Raw genomic sequence first — 19,562 nt, forward strand, 5'->3', positions numbered from 1 at the left:
GGCTCGGCTCGGCTCGGCTCGGCTCTCCGGTCCTGCCGGTCCCGCCCCGGGTTGCTGTGGACCCCTGGTGAGCTCTGACGGAGGGTGCGGCCCCGCCGGAGGCAGCCCTGTGGGCAGAGGTCGGGACCAAGGAGCCACGCCTGGTTTTACTCGGGGTTTGTCTTCGCCTTCACGAGTAAACGGAGGCGTTTCCGAGGTCTGCGCCCTCGTCCTCCCCGGTGCACGCCTCCAGCTTCGGGTAAATACCCTCAGAATTAAAACCCGACACCGGCAGCGGTCTGCAGCTACCCAGTAAAAAGCATTAGAGGCGTAGGCTGTATTTTTCCTGCTGTGGGGCTATTCTAAATGCGTCCCACTCACAGGGGGCTGTGCAAACCTCTTGCGGGTTCCTGACGCTCAGGGCGTTTCAGCTGGCTCATAGGTTGCGCTTGGGGTTTGGCACCGTTCTTCACGCCCACAGAGGCCTTTCACCCGGGTTTCGCCGTGGTTTTCACCTCACGGTTTTCACACGAAGCCGTGGCCCAGCCCCAGGGAGCTCGGCAGAGTTTCCGGCTGGGCCAGGTTTTCAGCAAGGCTGGGCTGTTTGCTGGGCTTCAACCGACAGCCGAGAGCACAAGCGGTTTCAGGCGGTTTTGTGGTGGCAAACGTCTAACTGAGGGCCGATCTGAGCCTGGAGGTGACGAGGTTTCCTGCGATCGTTCTGCCATTCCAACGCCTCACGCTGATGACATCCACAGGTTTAAACCACCTCCCGGGTTTTATCATTTTGTGACACCACTAATTAATAGCAGCAGCAAGGCCTGCAGTTCTGACATTTGCGTGCAAGTCAGGGAGAAAAATGTATACACACGTAATTGAAGAAAAACGTTCTTTTTTTCTTTAGGCATGGTTTCACTCGATCTTATACCATCGCACTCGGACTGAGTACACTATGATTTTATAGCGCTGTGACAGGAAATGCAGTGCTCAGCTGGTATCACGGTGCAATTGCTTGATAACCATGGTAGAATAAATTTGTTCGATCGAAAACGTAAATGCGTGGATTATCACCCTGTTAGCTTCATGGCTTATGTGTATAATAATTGCACTTTATTTAAGCTGCGGGCATTCATTTTTTGATGCGTATGCTTGGTAAAAAAGACTGCTGTGGAGAAAATTTTAAGTGCGTGGTTATGCGTGAGTCACACTTTGGACATGGCAGAATTTCTGTCGTCACAACAGTACAGAGAGTGATTGGATTTCCTAAGTTACAGTTTAACAGGGCAGGCCGTGACTGTCTAAGACTCTTCTGCAGGCCCTTAAATACACGTTGAGAGCCCATGAACGGCAGCGGGACTGGTGATGGGAAATAAGAAGCTGCAGGAAGCTGTCTTATTTTTCAGCCACAGCTGAGAGAAGGGAACAATGTCAAAGGAGTTCTGATAACATTTACAATATTAAACAAATCTGGACATTGTTTAGAAATTTATTAGCAATTTTAAAATAACATCATTCCTTAGATAAAAATGCAATCTTACAGGAATATACATTTGTCCCACACAGAGATGACCCTATATCTCACTGGCGGGCCATTCGCTCTAACTTTCCTCTGTTGATTTTAAAACGTGCGAGAGGGCAAGACGGACTCTGGCACTGATGACAGGCTTACATGACGGTTACAAACTGTACAGCATTATTTACAAAAGCGTTTCTGTGGGTTCATGAAAACTAGATATAAAATTGTGGGAGGAGGTAAAGAATTGAGACGGGGAAGGGCTTGGGTGGAGGTGCAAGGGAGGGCTGGGAGGGCGGGCAGGGAGTGTAGGGAAGAGTGGGAGAGGAGGTTTATATCTGGTCTGATTTATACTTGAGAGAGGTCATTTTACAGCTCTGGGCAATTCAAATGAAGGCAAAACACTTATATTTATCAACATTTATAGCTGATGATCAGAGCAGGAAATGATGCTCCAGGGCCTGAACTTAAGAGGTGCTGAGGAACCCCACCTTCCCTGAAGTCACTGGGAAACACAGGTATGCAGTACCTTGCAGGGCCAGACCCAAACCGTGCAGATGCAGGCCAGATACAGTACCCCCCCCCCCCGACCTTAAACAGTTTTGATCCTGCAGTGCTCAGTCATCGGTGCAGATGTGAATTCAGACTGAGAGATCAGCTCCTAATTACCCTTTCACTCCTGAAAGTAGACTAGATTCCAACCATTTATTGCCAGAATTCTCCCAAAGCGACTTATCCCTTGCTCTGCCAAGTGACAATCATTTGGAGGGAGATTCCATCATTCGGAATTGATTTTTAAGGCAGTTTTAAAAGTATCTCCCCCTTTTTTTGTGTGTGTGATGCAGCAATGTTTGTCAAAGATATTTACAATCTCGCTCCTCCTCCTCTGAAATCATCCCACATTCAAACTGTCAAGACTGAATAAGCCTGAACAAATCAATTCTATGAGTGACCGTAAGGTTGATGATGTTTAGGTAGTTTTGGCCGCCAGTCTACGTAGGTCCTTGAGATGGGAGCAGACTGGCTTAGGATGCTTAAAATATTTAAAAGCATCACAGCATGTTTGGGAAAGAGCTTGCATTTTGCCTGGCTGGGCAAAACGCAACAGAAAACCAGGAGTATTTCATAATCTGAACAATGATGCTAATGAATGGCGTCCAAGTTTGTGGATCTGTCTTGAATAGGAAAATGCTTTTGAAAAGGGCCTGTTCGAACGCTGGCAGAAAAAAATCTGTTCTTGGGTGGAGTGATGCCCGCTCTCGCCTGGGCTTGCCCCTGCTCCCCTGGGCCTGGGATGCAGCCTCTAACCCAGGCCTAACGTAAGGGCTGGGAAGAGAGCTGTGAACTTCGGGCTGCGGGAGTGGAGGCTGTCTGTGTGAGGTGGGGTAGAAAAACAACAGCATGGGAGTGTGGAGATGAGCTCCTGATTGTGCCTAACTAAGCCCTTGGTAATGCTAATGAAGATTCCCTTATTACATCAGTCATTGGTGCTGCTCCTCTCAATTAGCCCTTTAGAAAGGGACTCGAATAAGTTGCCCAGTTGTCTCCTGCCACTTGAGATCTCTGCCATCCAAGTGGGTCTGGCAGCTGTGACACCAGCCCTGGGGAAGAGTTGTGTCTTTCTGGACCAGCTGCTGCAGGCCAGGCAAAGTACTGTAGGGTATCTCAAGTGGCGGTAGATGCCCACATTTAGGCAACTGAGTCGAGCCCTGTGCCCCTAAAGAAGGCCCGTATTTTATGCTTAAGTGTTAACAGTTAAGTCAAGTCCCCCTGAAGGGGCAGAGGAAGAATGGAGGATTTAACTAAGAACACTAAAGTTTATATCAGAAGAGGTTTTTTTTTTTTTTCTTCCATCCCAGCGTGATGCTACTGACTTCTCTGAAAGCAACTGGAGCCCAGTCTGTCTTCAGTACAGGACATATCTCTTGGCTGTGCTTCTGCCCTCACCCTCCCCATCTCAGGGTGCTGTAGCAGCAAGGCCAGAATGGTTTCAGCTGTCCAGAAACAAAGCAGCAACACAGAGCAAAGCTCCATGGACTGAGATCCCACTGGAAACTTTTCGGATCCCTGGGCTTGCTGGACCTGGGCTTTGGATCCCAGAATCAAACTTTAAAAATTTTGTAATGTTGAAGAAAAAAAGAAACCCTGTGCAGCTACTGAAATTTGTATTTCTTAGACTTCTTTGGAGAAGAAAATAAATGGAGGAAAGATATAATCAAATTTTTCTGGGCCCAGTTCTGTTTTCCACATTCTTTGCATCAATACAACCCCCTTTGCCTATAGTGCCCTCCATCCTTGTGTTAGCATGATGGGAACTGGGGCGTCTGATGGCCTGGAATATTTTCTTTACATGCACTACAGTTTTCATTATGGGAACTGGTAAAATCTCACTGCTACCAGAAGCCCCCGACTGGATTTACTTATCAATCAACTTTGTTGCGCACCACCAAATTCCCCATTCAGTGTTCCTCTCCCCCACCCTGCCCTTGCCGAGGGGACAGTCACAATGGGACTGTGCATATATTTTAGGATACCCACTTCTGTCTCAGTAGGGCTGCTTCACTTCAGCTCACCGGACCAACGGGTTGGGGTTTCTCATCTACACGTACGAAGCAAGGCCTCCCACTTCATCTATGACACAGGTGAACAACCCCACGGGCTCGCAGTGCCGTCACCTCGTACGATTGTGTCTGTGTGCAAACACGCATACTTTTCATACAGCAATCTGAAACTATCAGGCAGAAAAGACACAGGAGCCTGGCTGAGACCCATACAACTGTTATATTGGCGTCAGTCTAAAGAAAGCAATGATACATTGCTTTGGAAATTATCAAGAAATGTAAAAAATGCATTTGCCCTTTTTTTGTTGTTGTTGTTGTTGTCGTCATCATTGTCGTAGTCATCAGGGGCAGGGTTCTGAGTCAGAAAACAAAGCAGAAATAGATGCGATTCTGTACATGGCGCCTCTCTGGCTGTCCCTCCTTGCTGGGGTGTGGTGGGCAGGGTAATAAAACAGGCAGGACCCCTGCAGTAGCAGCAGCATCTACACCATCATCGTTCACACGTCCAGCTGAAGAGGCAGATGATGCAGAAAAGGTCTGTGCATAACGAAACTCCAGCTCTGGATCATGAGTTCCACTTTCTTCCCCATCACGTCAGCCACACAGAAATAAGGAAGAAAAAAAAAGAAATGCACCCGGTGTGGCTGGCCCAGTACTGCCTGGAATAATGAGCAGAAGTGATACAGGGAGGAGGTTTGTTGTTTTATAAGAAACGTCTTTAGTCTGCAGTGTACTCTGCAAGTCAGAGATGCTCAGTGGCAAACAGCAGATCGTTTTCCCCATTCTTTCCTTTCCTTCCATGCCACTCCTCAGCCATCGGTTCCTTCAAAGTTTCCATCCACAGCACAGTGATTGTACCCACCATCCAACTCCCAAACACAGCGAAAGAAGGACACTCCAGGAACTAAACCTGCTCCCGCCTTCCCACCGTCCCCCAGACTCTACCTCACCTGAAGGAGGCAGTAGCTCTTTGCTCAGGCCTGTCACAATGTGCACATTGGAAGTACCTCAGCTGAAAAAAAAGAAATATATCACCCTCCCCAGAAAGAGAAATTTGCACAGCCGGCACCAGCAATTATTAAATTTAACACCTGCCCTTCAAACCGCTAAAAGTCATCTGCATTCTCTGCTAGCCACGTATTTTCCACTCTGCAGGACCCAAGGGATCTTCCAGCAGAGCGTGGGGTTTCCCCTGGCCATTGTAAGCTCTGACCTCCGAGGGAGTCGCAGCTTTCTCTGGGAATACGTGCAGGGCATAATCCTTCCCACCATTTTCCTTCCCATCAAGAAAAATCCTAAAAGAAGACACGCGCTTCCAAGCATCCCAAATGCCCATTGCCACCTCTAATTTAGATCAGTACTTTGTTTCTTAGGAGCAGAGAACACCTCTGTCTCCCACTGGGGGTGTCAGATGGACTTTCTAGCGGAAGAAAATGAGACAGGGAGCCCTTGCACCGATTTCATTTTCAGAAACAGCCAGGCACAGCATTGTTTCCTTTCAAGTAGCTTTGGAGCACTTCAGCAGTGACAGCAGCAAACTCTCAAAGGGAGACACGCTTTCGTGCCCGTCTCGATACAGGCACAAGGGAAGGAAAGGATGAGACTGACTGACTGACTGACATCAGCTGGTGACTTTCTCCATGGAAGTCTTGAATTAGGACTTTGATGTCAGAGGGTTGTATAAACGGGTTCGTATTTCTCTAGTTTAAAAGGATTTGGGTTTTTTTTCCAACGTATCTTGAGCTGCTCCTGGCCGGTTCAAAATGACACTGAAAAAAGTGTACTGTCAAAAATACCCTTTGCTATTTCTACTTTATGCCTCAGAGAATCAAGAAGAAAAACAAGGGCATTAAAAAAATAATGTAATCAACATATGCAATAAATTATGTTCTGAGACATCTGCAGAAGCTCAAGATTTGAATGAAAGTTTAGCTCTGAGTCAGATCACATCTCCTAGTTCAGTATTGATCAGCAAGTTTGTGAACCGTCTGGAGAAGGGAGAAAAAACAGCAGTAGTCTAGACAAAAATCAGTTGCATAAAATCTAACAATACTTGCCTGGTTTTTCAGCCTCTCACATGGGTTAGGGCCAAGTATCGGCGTGAGGAAAGTCAAGAGAGGTTCACACTCACTAGCAGGGAAATACGGCTGGGACACGCTGTGCCGTCAGGTATTTTGTGACTTAGAACCTGACCCATTCACTGAAGTCTACGAGGAGGGATGAGACCGTGAATGCAAAAAAGTCACTTAACTTCTGCATCTTGACCAGACTGCAGCAATTCTCCTAAGCAATGATCCAGGGCGCTCTCCCTCACTTACCCTCTGCTTTCAGTCCAGACCAGGGTTAGATAATTTTCCTTTGCTAATGATTTTGCCTCTTGCATTTGCTTATCCCAGGATCCTGTTATAATCAGTTAGGGTCAGCTATTTAATAAAAGAAATTTGAAAGCAGATTTTTATTTCCCCGCTCCTTGAATTGCTGGTGCCAGCTGAATATGTAGGATGGATCTGCCAAATGGGCTTAGGGGTCTTGCCACCCTCGAGTGGGACGAGACCTTTAGAAAAACTGAGAAAAAGGAAAGAGAACAAAGCCTGAATAAAATGTCCCAGTCTCGGGAAGAAAGATTCTCTACCAATAAAGTCATCGTGCATGTTTAAAGGGAGTGAGAAAGAAGGAAAATGAACACAAGATATGCAAAATCAGTAACGTTCAACCTGTCAGTGGATTGCAGAATAGTTACTTACACCAGGTACACTTTGTTCATTGTACAAATTAAAAAAGGAAAAAAAAATAGTACCCCTTTCCCCAACCACACGTAGAAAAGCACTTAAAAGTTCAAAGGTAAAGCTTGGCACATTCCAAATACGAAATGATTCACTTGACATGCAGCAAAATATACAAGAAGTGATTATTTTTTTTCTCTTTTTTTTTTTAAACAAACTTAATTCAATTCATTATCTTTGCTTGGCACAATTGCAATTCATTTTAAAAAAATATTTGAAAAATACTGAAACTGACCTGAATTCAAGTATAACGGTTTCTTCAACAGAAACATTATCAATGCAATAAAACATCACACAGAATATATCGAAGCGTAACGCCTTCTGGTTTTTTTTTTGTTTCCCCCCACCCCCACAATTTTTTTTTCTATACAGTTTTAATGCCAACACAACTTACAATTGTATTTTAAAATTAATATTATTGCATTGTTTTTGCATATCTTGTGGAACAGAAGATGCAAAGAGTTACTGATTCCCCTTTCAAAAGCAGAGACAGTGGTTTGTTTTTGCATTCAAATGGCCCCAGATACAGATCTCCTGCAGCTCAAATCAGGATGTGGAGAACTGCATGCACTTACACACACGCGCGCGCGCCCGCACACTCGCTCTGTATTGCTCCCACACTCACAGATATACGTAGCACTAAAAAGAACCCAAATCAGTCACTCAAATGTGCAAGACTATATCAAGTGCATTGCCTACTGTCTTTAAATTATAAAACAACAACAAAAAAAGGAGGTTTCCATTACTAGCAAATAAAATTACAAATTCTCGGTGTACATAATGGTTGGTAAAACTCGTCTATTGTTATACTTCTACCGAATTTCAATGGAGAAAAAAACCCAGTTTAAATAATACAACATGATCAAACCAATTTAACATTTGCAAAGGTGAAAATAAACCAAAACAAAAAGGTAGGTGATTACAAAACGTTGTAAACACTCCCTTCTCCCTCCGAAAAAAAAATATAATTAAAATTAATAAAATAGTCAAAATAAAAACTGCAACATGCTTTCAAGAAAATATCAAACTGCAAAACAAGGAGAGATCTACACAAGCCCACCACCACCTCAGCAAGTGCGGGGCAGGTCGGCTCTGCCCCTCCGCAGAGCCCGCTCCCCGCTCTCCCACTGGCCGGCACGGCTGGCTGTCTGAGCTCTGATTGGTTGGCAGGAGACTGCCTGAGCTCGGATTGGCTGGCAAGTGACTGCTCAAGCTCTGATTGGTTGGCAGGAGTGGCTGCCTGAGCTCGGATTGGTTGGCAGAGACCGCTGCCTGGGAGTCTCGTCAGGGTTGGGCAGCGTGGCCACCTGCTCCTCGGGCTTCTTCTGCTTCCTCCTCCCCTTGGCGGTACGGGAATCCACAGCAGAAGAAGTCCTCCTCTCCTTCCGAATCAAAGGGCCTTGGCTTTATGGAGACGGTGAGGCTCATACAGAATATGTGCAAAATGATTTTTACAAGCAAAGTTGAAAGACACCCGTTTGACGCAGGGTCCTTTTGGCTAGGGCCATCCACAGGAAGCTGAGGTTCCCCTTCGCGCTCGGGAGGCAGCCGTCGTTCCTTGTGCAGGGACTGAAAAAAAGAGGGAGCTGGCTCTCCTCCTCTTCCTCCTCCTCACTCTTCCTTCATGGACACGTGCTGGGGTTATATCCGCTCCTGAAAAGCTTTCTTACACCACCCAACTCTGCGACTCGTCCCAACAGAAATGAATGAAGAACGCTGTTCCGGTTACTCCAGGTCACGAGAACAGTGAGGCACTTCTGAAACAAACCCATTAGGAACATTGAAACAAATAAAAAACCAGCATCGCTTCCAGCCCTGGCAACTACAGGCTGCTGATATAAATCCTGCTGTCCTTGAGCTCCTCCTGACTTTTTCTACAATCCGGGTTCTGCACCTCTTCCTCTTCCTCTCCTGCACTGTCCTGCCCTGGGTCCCTGCAGTTAACAAAAGGCAAGAGGTTGCCATTGGGGCTCTGCTTGCTGTTACCATTGAGAATGTTGTCTGCTGCATTTTCCATCTCTTCTATCGTCATGTCACAGGCGTCTGCGAGCTCCTGGGTTGTGACCTCAATGAACTTTGGATCTTGAGCAAACTGCATCAGTCCTTCCGAAATCAAGACCTTCAAAAGCGGGGAGGGAACCAGAGACAAAGACATACATTAGTACCCTGCATCATCAACCCAATCACAACCCTCTTTACCGCTGTATTTTTCCCAGTGGACCTTCTCCCATTCATGCTGCTAACCCCTGCTTGGAGACAGGCTCTCCTACTCTTGGCATCGTGGGCAGCAATATATCTGCTGCCCTGCTCTTCCGAGGGCCGCGTTTCTAGTTGGCCTTGACACTGCTCGTGTCCCCCGTGACTCTGCAAGTCTTACCGCTTCCACCAGGCTGCCAGCACTGCCGTGAAACTGCCTGCTGCTCCCTGCGGTCTGGCTGGGGACGGTGAGGGAGACCGGCCTGGCTCTCCTTGGGCTGCCGCCGCCGGTGTTGTCAGTGTACCGAGAGCCGCAGTGTACCGACGGGAAGCTGCTGTTGAGCTTCTCGCTGGACTCTGCCCCATCCAGGCGCAGAGTCGGGATGGTCTGTTGCGGCCAGCCACGGCTGCAGGGTGTAGCGGGGGGTGTCGCACACAGCCGAGAGAACATGGTGGGGGAATGGCTTCGCTGGAGCAGGGGACTCAGGCCGGCCACCGCTAACGCCTGCAGACAGAGGAGGAACAAGACGAGTGAGAGCCTGCTCTTAGCAGCAGGGCTGGAAGGAGGAGGTGCCGGAGAAACTACCTGAAAAAGGCCTGGAGGGCCTCAAGGCTTGTGAAAACAGCTGCCAGCTGTTGGAATGGTTTGGATGTTTCCCGCGAACTCATTTTGCAAGCTTTTCTTTAAACGGTGTATCTTGCGCAAGTGCCGAGCACCAGACCGAAAACTCTCATGACTGCAGTTCTTCAGCCTTGGAGCCGCTGCACTGACAGGAGGGATGCGGCTCCACTCCCCACAGCCTCGCCAGAAACACCACCTCTTCTCCAGCGGGTGAGACAGCAACTCGTTTTCCCACCACTGCCACCACCCATACCACTAGCTTTTACTGCCAATTGCTGTGTTTCCTACGGTGGAACCTGAACGGATACCAGATGTGAATTTTAGATGTGTCTGCAGTTGGCAATAACTATAAATCCACCACTGGATTTTAAGGCATCTGCTGTTGGTGGGAGGATCAATATCTGATGATTATACTTCGAGCCATCCAGTCCTTCCTGTAATCATATGCACAACCTCTGAGTCATCCAGCCTCTTTTTATAACAAATTTCTCAAGAAGCCCCTTGTAGCACAGGGCTGATCTGATGCTTTATTCATGGTGACTGCTGCCTTGTTCCATAAGCAATGCCGTCAAGAGTCGTAAGCTCATCTCACAGAGCTCACTACTGCCTAGTGTGAGCAAATAAAAAAATGCAGAGAAAATACAAAAGCATGTGGATTGTGTCGGAGAGAATCCTCTCGTTTGGGCTGGGGTTAGTCTCATATACCTTCAGCTATCTGAAGGCCAGGTGCTTAGTCTAAGCAAACTGTGCAGAGAGAAACCAGCAAGCCTCCTGCCTCTTTTCGATACCTGCCTGAAAATGCTGTCTGGAGGACAAGACTTAGGCGAGACTTATACGTGCCCTTTGGAGATGCTCTTTCATTCTGTTGACCACAGTGAGACTGAACTGACCGGTTTGAACTAGACAGCTAACATTAAGGTATCTAAAGTTAAGTGAAGCTCAGCCAATCTGCCACAGAAATCCTGATGATTTCAGTGCCAGATGAAGAAAAGAATCAATTATTAGTCACGTACAAGCTTCAGCAAGATTTTCTCAGGAATTAGACGTCAGACTCCCATTGAATTTCAGTGAGGAAGTAAAACCTTAAAAATTCATCTGTATAAGTCATACCGTGCAGGCATGCATATATTTACATATCATGATGTACGTGTATTTAGTAATAATACCCCTTCAAGCATTCATGAGCAACTGATTCCACTGCACTTAGCAGAGGCAACCTTTCCACTTCACGTTCTTCTTTTAAGCACTGTTGTAGGCTAACGTCTTTGTAAATATACGAGCACTGCTGAGTGTTGTCAGCTGGAGGCCAGATGCCTGTTTCATGGTAACCCTTCAGTCTGGCTGAGTGACACTGGGGTGGGTAGAGCCCCATCCCTTTAGCTTTGGAGCTGCATGGTGGAAGGAGGAAGGGTGAAGTAGCTCCATCTTCTTTGTACAGCTTGGAGGGAGGTGATTCTGCCAGCTAGGTGGGCTGAGAGAGCAGAAGGCATGTGTCCCCTCTGCCTGGCCTGCCAGGGGAGGGCAGGAAGTCTCAGGAGGGCTGTTGTTGCGGTGGGGAAGGTGGGAAGCTGTTTCCTGCCCACTCCTCCCTGTCCCAGCACATTTGCTGGTTAACCCAGCCACAGCTTGTAATTCTCTGCAGACCACTGCTTTCTGGAGCTTGATCCTTAAAGGATAGCTCTCTGGGAGTGGAGGTGAGAAAAGCCAGGGAGCTTCAGGTGTGCTTATCTCTCGCTCCCCTACTCTGACTTCTCACTCCTCCTGCCCCGGCCCCGTGGCATTTTCTGCCCCTCTGGCAGCCTGAGGAGCTGGTGAGGCCATTCTGCCCTGTCCTGGGGGACTGCAAAGAGCAGGATGCCTCACTTGCAAGGCTGGCACTACCATCTGCACCTGTTTCTTTTATGGTGACAAAAAGTGGCATCATCAAACTAAAAGACACAAATCTACTTTGGACTATGACAGCTGGCTAATCATCTAGGTACGTGCCTAAGCATACATTTGCTAGGATGGGGAATGCAGTTACAAAGAGCTTAAGAATCTGATTAATTACACATAATCAGTTTATGTTTTAAAATGATTAATTATAGTTACTGGTTACCTCCAATTAATATGAAAGTAGACCCTGCACATTTTATTCATATGTATACTACCATCAAAGCCAGTGTAATTGCACCGCAGTATGCAATTTGGGTATTTATTTTTATCTTTTAGCTAGTTTTTTATTTCACTCTTTCATGGGCATCAGAAAACGATAACTCTGCTGACTCCAAAGGACATGTTTCTGTAGCATTCTTCTGGGAATGATAAAAATCCTGAAAGCAGGAATAAGCATGATGGCAAATACCATTTCTAAAAATTGGACCTTTGATACGGGTGAGAAACTGTCCTAAATGTTTTTTAAAAAGTTGATTGGGATACAGCGGCAGAGCACTGCAGGTGGTAGGGTCTGTTCCATTGCTGGGCCCTTTGTGGTTATTAATGCTTACCTGATGGTGTACCAGATGCAGAGGCAGAACTGTCTTCTGAGAGACATCTACGCCCTGGTTTTTCTGTCTTTTCAGACACTCTAAGTGAAAAGATGCTCTTCGACCTGAAACAGCAATCACACACAATTGTGTCCATCATTCATACTACACTACAGTCAATCTGACTACAATTTCTTTTAGTGCAGTCCCATTGGAGATACAGCAAAGACGCCCACATTTTAGGCTCTGTCCACTTTCCCTCAACACCTTGCCCTTTCCGAAGCATTTGTATTTACAAAAAACAGTCAAGCATCATGGACCAACCAGCACTACCTTCCAAGCAAGCTGCAAGATAAAATTCTGGATGATAATTTTTATTTTTCCTCTTTTAAAACACTGTCCTAGTAGGTATCAGGCAGCTGGTTTCCCTCCTAAGCAGTGGAAATGTTCTCGGACCTCTCTGGTTCAGGTAAAGCCCTCAGCGGGACTGATGATGGCAGCTGAGGCTCTGGTGCTGTGCCTGGCTGTACACATCGTGCAGGAGGGGACGTCAGGCTGCTCAGGTGACATAGGCCTCCCGCTTGCATGTGATCTGTGTCCCTTAGCTGCCAGACATACCACACTTTATGAGGCTGTGTCTATAGCAAGGTCAAGTGGAAGTGAATTAATCAACGTTTGAATTCACTGGCGAATAGAAGGCTGCTTATATAGACATGAAGCATTTTCAAAATTTGGAAAGAAGGGAAGAGAAAAAAGCTTTTTTTTTCTCGTAAAAAGATTTTAGGGGGAACTATTGAAACAGTTGCATTGTTTACTTGCTATAAAATTAAACTTGACTTCTGTAAATATGAAAAAGGTACTCCCTATGTGGGAATTTAAAAGTAATGCAAAGTATGTTTATGAACAAGCGCACAGGCTTTACTTTACTGAAGAATGGCAAATAAATCCAGTATTAAAGGTACAGCTGCATGGCATACTAAAATATTTTGTGGACTTCTCAATCCTGTTGATATTTTTCTAAAGAAGGAAAGAAAATTAGAATTCTGAAAATAGTAAGTATCTATAGTACTGATTTGTTGAGAAAAGGCTCTCTGGAGGGTTGGAGGAAATGTGTTATAATCCAGAGAACAAATACTACAATGCAGATAGAAAGTATTTCCTCTTTCTAGAGAAAAAAAAAAAAAAAAGACACTAGTCAAATGAATATGACATCACTGTATAAATATTCCCTAGAATGTAGTTAATGAAGCATTGTATCAAGGACTGACTGCAAATTTGGCCTTACAGATAGATATAGGAATTGTCTCATTGAAATTAAGTAAATGCTTTTAAAATACCCACTTGTACAAGCATCCTGAAGGATTTGAGGGAAGACTCAGTAGCCTTACTTTAAACATTGAACTACCTAGTTCATCACTTTTATTTTGTAAGAATATATTTTATATACAGGATTCTTTTTAGTTTCTGCCCCAAATGTCCTTTTTCTCCACAGCAATACCCAGGAAAAAGGCTGAAAAATACTCTACATAAAAGATCTCATTTTCTTCCAGACTCTCACATTTGTCCTGATACTTCCATAAAACCTTGTGATTCATGGATTTCACCCGAGCTTAGTCTGCTCAAGCACTTGAAAACTCTCCAGGTACAATTAGAGCAGAAAGCAAACTTGTATTGTGTTAACCTAATGTAAAATTCACTGTTTTCTTTGTAGCGGACAAAAAGGACAACCTCTCCTTTCTCCGGGCTGAATACACACAGAACAGAACACCATATACTCAAGGCATAGCCCATTCAGTGACTCCTTGGTGATTGTTTGGAGAGTCTACAGTGCTTTAATAAACTCCCCTAATTCACAGGTGGGCTTAATCAAACAGATCACATGGACTATCCAAACAGCCACAGATTCATCTACTGACTGAGCATAAAGTCAGTAGAGTCACGTGCACGATCAGGACTGTATGCACGCTGGGGGATTCCTGGTCTCACGAGCTGAATGCAGCAAACAGTAAGACCCGTGCCCACACACACTGCGATTCCTTCAGCAAGATGTGAGAACTTGGGTCGAGGCAGAGGAGGGCACAGCCCGCGTGTCAGACTGGGATGTTACCTAGTGCCGAGGAGCACAGAAACCCTTTCTTCGGAGAGTGCCGGGTGTCCTCTCCTTTGTTGTTTTCTGGTGGAGTAAGTTGTCTGTTTTCATCATCTTGGTATGCAAGCCTGGAAAGCAGAACAGAGGGATTCTAGAAAAACAGCTGATATTGGACAGAATAACCCCTCTTCCAGCAGGGAAGCCAGGAAGACCATGCTATCAAATGGATGCAATAGCGAGCTAGCTTTGAGCTATAACTGAACCGGGAGCAGTAAGAGAGACCGCGAGACAGAGAACGGTCTAAAGGTGAGGTCTGGGAACCTTAGATGATAGAAGTGAATGGAGGGGAGGTCCTGCAGATCCCCGTGTCTCATTCAGAGGAGAAGGAAAATCCTAGGTGAAAGATGTCCTTTTCAATCTTCTCAGGGCGGAACTCCATTTAAAAAAAAATATTTTCTGATATTTCAGTTGTCTGACTAAAGTCTTTGGGCCTTATCCCATAAATTGAAATTTTAGTAGAAAAACGTCACTTCTTCCCACCTCTCCCCCTTAATTAAAGAACCACCCAAACACCTTGACTAAAGCTGCAAAGCTCACATTTCAGTAGAGAGCAGACTTGGTTCACTACAGTACTCAATGTCTTCATTCAAATTTTCATCATAAGTCTCATCCTGAGACACTTCCTCTTGGCAAACAATTGCCAGCTGGCTGTCTCTGGAACTGGAGCTAATGAGCAAAAAAGACAAGTCATGATATGGAGATGGTAAAGACAACCTGTTATAAAGACAAGAATGACAGGCTCCATCTGTCTCAGTTTATTATAATGTTGAAGAGCTATCGTAGAGAAATTAATGACTGAACAGAGCTGCAGAGTTCACAAACACAAAGCAACAACCTTTGTGTCCTCTTTCAGAGGAAGTTTCTTAAATCAATGCTGAACAATATTGTAGACATATTTTTGTCACTTGTGACTACACGTACTCTATGAATGTGCATATCACACTGACCACATTTCCAAAGATATACCTCACTGAACTTGAAGTAAAATCTGAGGTGGGCTCTTGGAAATACAGCTTTTTCCCTTGTTGCAAAAGCCTTGGGTATGAATTTCAGAAAAGCCTCCTAGACACTAACAATTACCCTCTCAGTTCTGTGGTGCATGGTCTCTGCCTCCCAGATCCCTTACTCTGCACCATCTCTCCCCTCTGCCTCCTGTTCATGCTCTCGTTCCTTGCTGTCTTTTCCATCTTTGGTTCTTTTTTTCTCATCACTAACTGAGAAGTGCTTCTACTGAACTCGGTAGGATTTGTTCAAACCCTTAAGCGTGACAGCCCTTAATTCCTTCTTGCTTCCTTCCTGTCCCTCTGCTTCATGTCTTGGCCCTCATATTTCACTTCACTCTGAGTTTGCGTTTTCTGAGGAGTAAAGTAAAATCTGAAGGTAGTGTGACTCTTCGAGACACCAACATGGAGCTACTGGAGCCCATGTCAGTCTGTTACTACCATTCACAGAAGAGACCAGTGGGGTGGGGCTTTTTCATCTTTCAGGGACTGGATAGAAAACATTATTTTATTGTTTGATTTGAGCAAAAAGCACTATGTGCATATGCATGGTATAGAACAGCCTTTAGGACAGTGCTGGAGTGACCTTCCTGCTGAGATGGGAGGCAAATAAAACTGCTAAGGTGCAGAGGGGAGAAATCAGTACATGGCAGCTCCTCCTATTCGAGTCTGTGTTTAGCCAAAACCACACAGAATTTTTGTATGAACATGCCACTGTGCACTTCACTGTGCTGTGAACAGAGAGTGCCTAGATTGGAGGCCCAGCTAGAAACTCTTAAAAAAACCCCAAATCTAGAAACCAAGTAGAAACAGTCCACGCATTACTATCTGCCTGTGGGCAGAAAAGCCCTGAGCTGGGAGTATTTTCTGGAGATGTCATGGTGATCATTACCTCTTTTTCAGCCCTACCGACACCAAAAAGAAGAGTTCATGTTCAGCATTAATGGGGATTTGGACTTTCAGTGGGACAAACAGTGGGTCTTATACCCAGAGAGCATTAGATCATGAGGGAAAAGACATACCGGCCCAGTGTTTCGTAGTAATGCGTCCTAATTCAAGGAAGGCACCCAAGGAAGCAAGGAGAAAAAAGAACACCATGTTAACAGTGTCACATCAGAACAAGTCAGCAAGGGGGAGGTCAGATGGTAACACATGTTGTGCAACTCCTGTGGCCTCCCTCAGGAAGGCATGAAATAGAAAAACCACTGGACTCCTGACTTGGGCAATTCTGCACCCACTGAATTTCCTCCGTCTTATTGTCCTATTCTGTCTTTTGCTGTGGCAGCATTTCTCCACCTTTTCACATTGCCCACTCTCTGCACTGAAAAAAAAATTTCAAGCTCCCTCCTGCTGTTACTGAGATGGTTAAAAAAAATTCCCCACTGATAAAAGTGATACTCCTTTCGTATTAGTCATCTGTGCGTAGACAGCCTGAAAGCTGTCCAGAGAAGGGGATTTTGTTTGCTTTGTGCAGTATTGCATTTATGAAAACCTTGCCTCCCTCCTCCCAGAATGCCTTTGGTGACCTCTGTAGGGATGTGACCCACTGAATGAAAAACCACTGACTTCCACAAACCTCCCTATTGGGCACTTAAGAGGTGAACTGCAGTCCCTTTGTTTTTCAGTTAGCAGTTGATAAAACACCTCCCTGTGGTGAAGGAAGGATAAATAAGGCTGCTTTTGTGTCTTACAAAGGTTTCTTCATGATAAAGCCCAAAGAAACCTAGTGTGTTGGTCAGTGAGAGTGCTGCTTCTTCCCAGTGGTCAACTGATGCATATCTGCCACACCGTGGGCTTTGGCACAAGTGGAGAACCAGAAGGCTCAATCCAGGCTGCAGGCTGGGTGATGTCTGGTGGGTGACTTCAGCTAGGCAGCAGCGCTCTGGTGTTTGCATGCATGTTCCTCTCCCTGGTCCCTTGACCCACTCTCCGCTTTGTGAAGCTTACCTTTTGGAAGGTAGTTTCCAAGGAGCCTCCTGCACACGTATGGTGGGTGACAAGGGGGTCCCATGGCCTTCCACTGTGCTGACAGTGCTGGGGTAGCTGGGTGGGCTGGGGAATCGGCACAGGGCAGTGTTGTTGGCATTGTTGATGTTGGCATTGGAGCCTGAAGATGAGTAGCTGCTGGGAGTGAAGGTGGAGTCCACCAACTTCTCGTGCGATGGAGACTCGGTATCTCCCTGGTTGTTGCCAGACTTATTGATGTGCAAAGGTCGCTGGGTAGTGAATGTCTGGGGGAACGCACTCCTGCCATCACTTTGGTAATAGCTGACATGGTTTCCGAACAAGCCTCCAGCTCTCTGTCAGAGAAACAGAAATTATTTTCCTTTTGTGAGGGAGAAGATGTGCAAGGGCCCTGGCGTTTCCTGCTTAGCCTGTTGTTGAGGAAAAATATGTGAGGAAGTGTGGACTATGTCACAGGCGCTCTCTGCCAGTGTGTGGACTTCTCTGTCAGAGAGAGTACGTACACGCAGGCTATGAAAGCTGTAACTTTCTAAGATATTTCAGAGGACTGGCCATGCACATAAGTGAGGTAAAGGTGTCTCTATAGCTCCCACTGGGGGCACAGGACGGGGTAGGGATACAAGAACCAGGTAACTGCTCTCTGGTTTTCACAGGGCAGTTTCGAAGCAACATTTAGACATTAGAGGGAATTTGAGAAGAGCACCAGAAACTATTAATCACCTGGGAGAACAAATGAAGAAAGATTTAATAAGCCAGTTATGTACTGTTTAGATAATGAGTAATGAAAGGGACTGAGAGCATCTTTCTGTAAGGATAGGAGGAAAATGCCAGAGGAGAGGAAATCACAGAATCATAGAATTGTCTAGGTTGGAAGGGACCTTTCAGGTCATCTAGTCCAACCATCAACCTAACTCTGATAAAAACCCATCACTAAACCATGTCTCTAAGCACTATGTCTACCCGTCTTTTAAACACCTCCAGGGATGGTGCCTCAACACTTCCCTGGGCAGCCCATTCCAATGCTTAATAACCCTTTCAGTGAAGAAATTTTTCCTAATATCCAACCTGAACCTCCCCTGGTGCAACTTGAGGCCATTTCCTCTTGTCCTGTTGCCTGTGACTTGGGAGAAGACACCAACCCCTGCCTCTCTACACCCTCCTTTCAGGGAGTTGTAGAGAGCGATAAGGTCTCCCCTCAGCCTCTTTTTCTCCAGGCTGAACAACCCCAGCTCCTTCAGCTTCTCTTCATAAGACTTATTCTCCAGACCCCTCACCAGCTTCGTTGCCCTTCTCTGGACCCGCTCCAGCACCTCAATGTCTCTTTTGTGGTAAGGGGCCTAAAACTGGACACAGTACTGAAGGTGGGGCCTCACCAGATATTACCAGAGGAGACAATTACAAGAAATAAGAATGAAATAAGAGAGAAGATTTAGATAACTTTCTCAGAAAATTTCCTCCTTCCATAGGAGCTCTATTGGATTCTGGTGTACTTTTTGGAAGGACACTACTTGTGCCACTGAAAGGAGGAGTGAACAAAAGACCAAAGTATGCCTGGCTGCTGATCTGCAGACTGTAGGATGTCTGAACTGATCTGTTCTTCAGACTCTTTGGCCATTCTCATTCTGATTTGATTTAGGGTTTATGAGGGCAAACTTCCATTGAAAAGAAAACAGCATAAAAACTGTGCAGAGATCTCAGGATCTGGCACCCTGAGTCCACCAGACTAGGGTCTAGAAAACAAGAAGGAGGGCCCAGCTGAAATACAGAGTGCATAAAAGACAACGTAGCACTCAGCTCAGCTACTGGTCTAGCTTCAGCTTGAAAATTTGTTCAGCGCCTACCCGGAAGATATCATCTTCAGAGGCAGCAGAAACAGCTTCTTTCATGGCCTTATCTAGCTCTTCTTCAGCTGTCAAGTCTCCAGAAATTGCTCGTCGGATCTCCGGCCCAATGTCGTGAAGTGTGCGCAGACCAGCCTGCAAAACAGCAAACTATAGAGCTTCATATCTCCGAGTGGGTTTATGAGAAATAAAAGCAATGTTATTTCTTTCTAAGCACTGTGAAGCCCTTTTACTTAATATAGCATCCCCAGCTCCTATAAAAACACCAACAAATTCTGTTCTTTCATCTCTAGCTTAGAGAGGGGAAAACTTAGCAATTCAATGCAGGAATGTTTGTTGCTAGTCCCCTGGCTTTGTCACAACAAGACATAAACATAAATCCACAGGCTTGACTAAGCAAGTCTGCATGCTTTCAATTTTGGGTTCTCAGATCCTCAACCAGAAGCCCTAGAGCAGCCGCAGTTCCAGCTGAACCATGTACTTGGCA

At 45.8% G+C, this 19,562-nt stretch overlaps 1 protein-coding gene across 2 annotated transcripts in view; it reads right to left on the reverse strand.

The window, feature by feature from the left end:
• Window positions 1–4,261: 4,261 nt before the first annotated feature.
• The window catches only part of CACNA1C (calcium voltage-gated channel subunit alpha1 C), a 495,176-nt gene continuing 479,875 nt past the window's right edge, over window positions 4,262–19,562 (reverse strand). For both annotated transcript variants that reach the window (XM_074162069.1, XM_074162077.1), the window contains 7 exons: window positions 19,076–19,210; window positions 17,217–17,569; window positions 14,806–14,934; window positions 14,227–14,336; window positions 12,141–12,244; window positions 9,214–9,537; window positions 4,262–8,955 (listed from right to left, as the gene is read on the reverse strand). In XM_074162069.1, the coding sequence (XP_074018170.1) occupies window positions 8,659–8,955; window positions 9,214–9,537; window positions 12,141–12,244; window positions 14,227–14,336; window positions 14,806–14,934; window positions 17,217–17,569; window positions 19,076–19,210 (1,452 nt within the window). In that variant the 3' untranslated portion in view covers window positions 4,262–8,658. The remainder of the gene's footprint in view (window positions 8,956–9,213; window positions 9,538–12,140; window positions 12,245–14,226; window positions 14,337–14,805; window positions 14,935–17,216; window positions 17,570–19,075; window positions 19,211–19,562) is intronic.

Source organism: Numenius arquata, chromosome 2 (assembly GCF_964106895.1).
Source record: "Numenius arquata chromosome 2, bNumArq3.hap1.1, whole genome shotgun sequence".
Classification (NCBI taxonomy): domain Eukaryota; kingdom Metazoa; phylum Chordata; class Aves; order Charadriiformes; family Scolopacidae; genus Numenius; species Numenius arquata.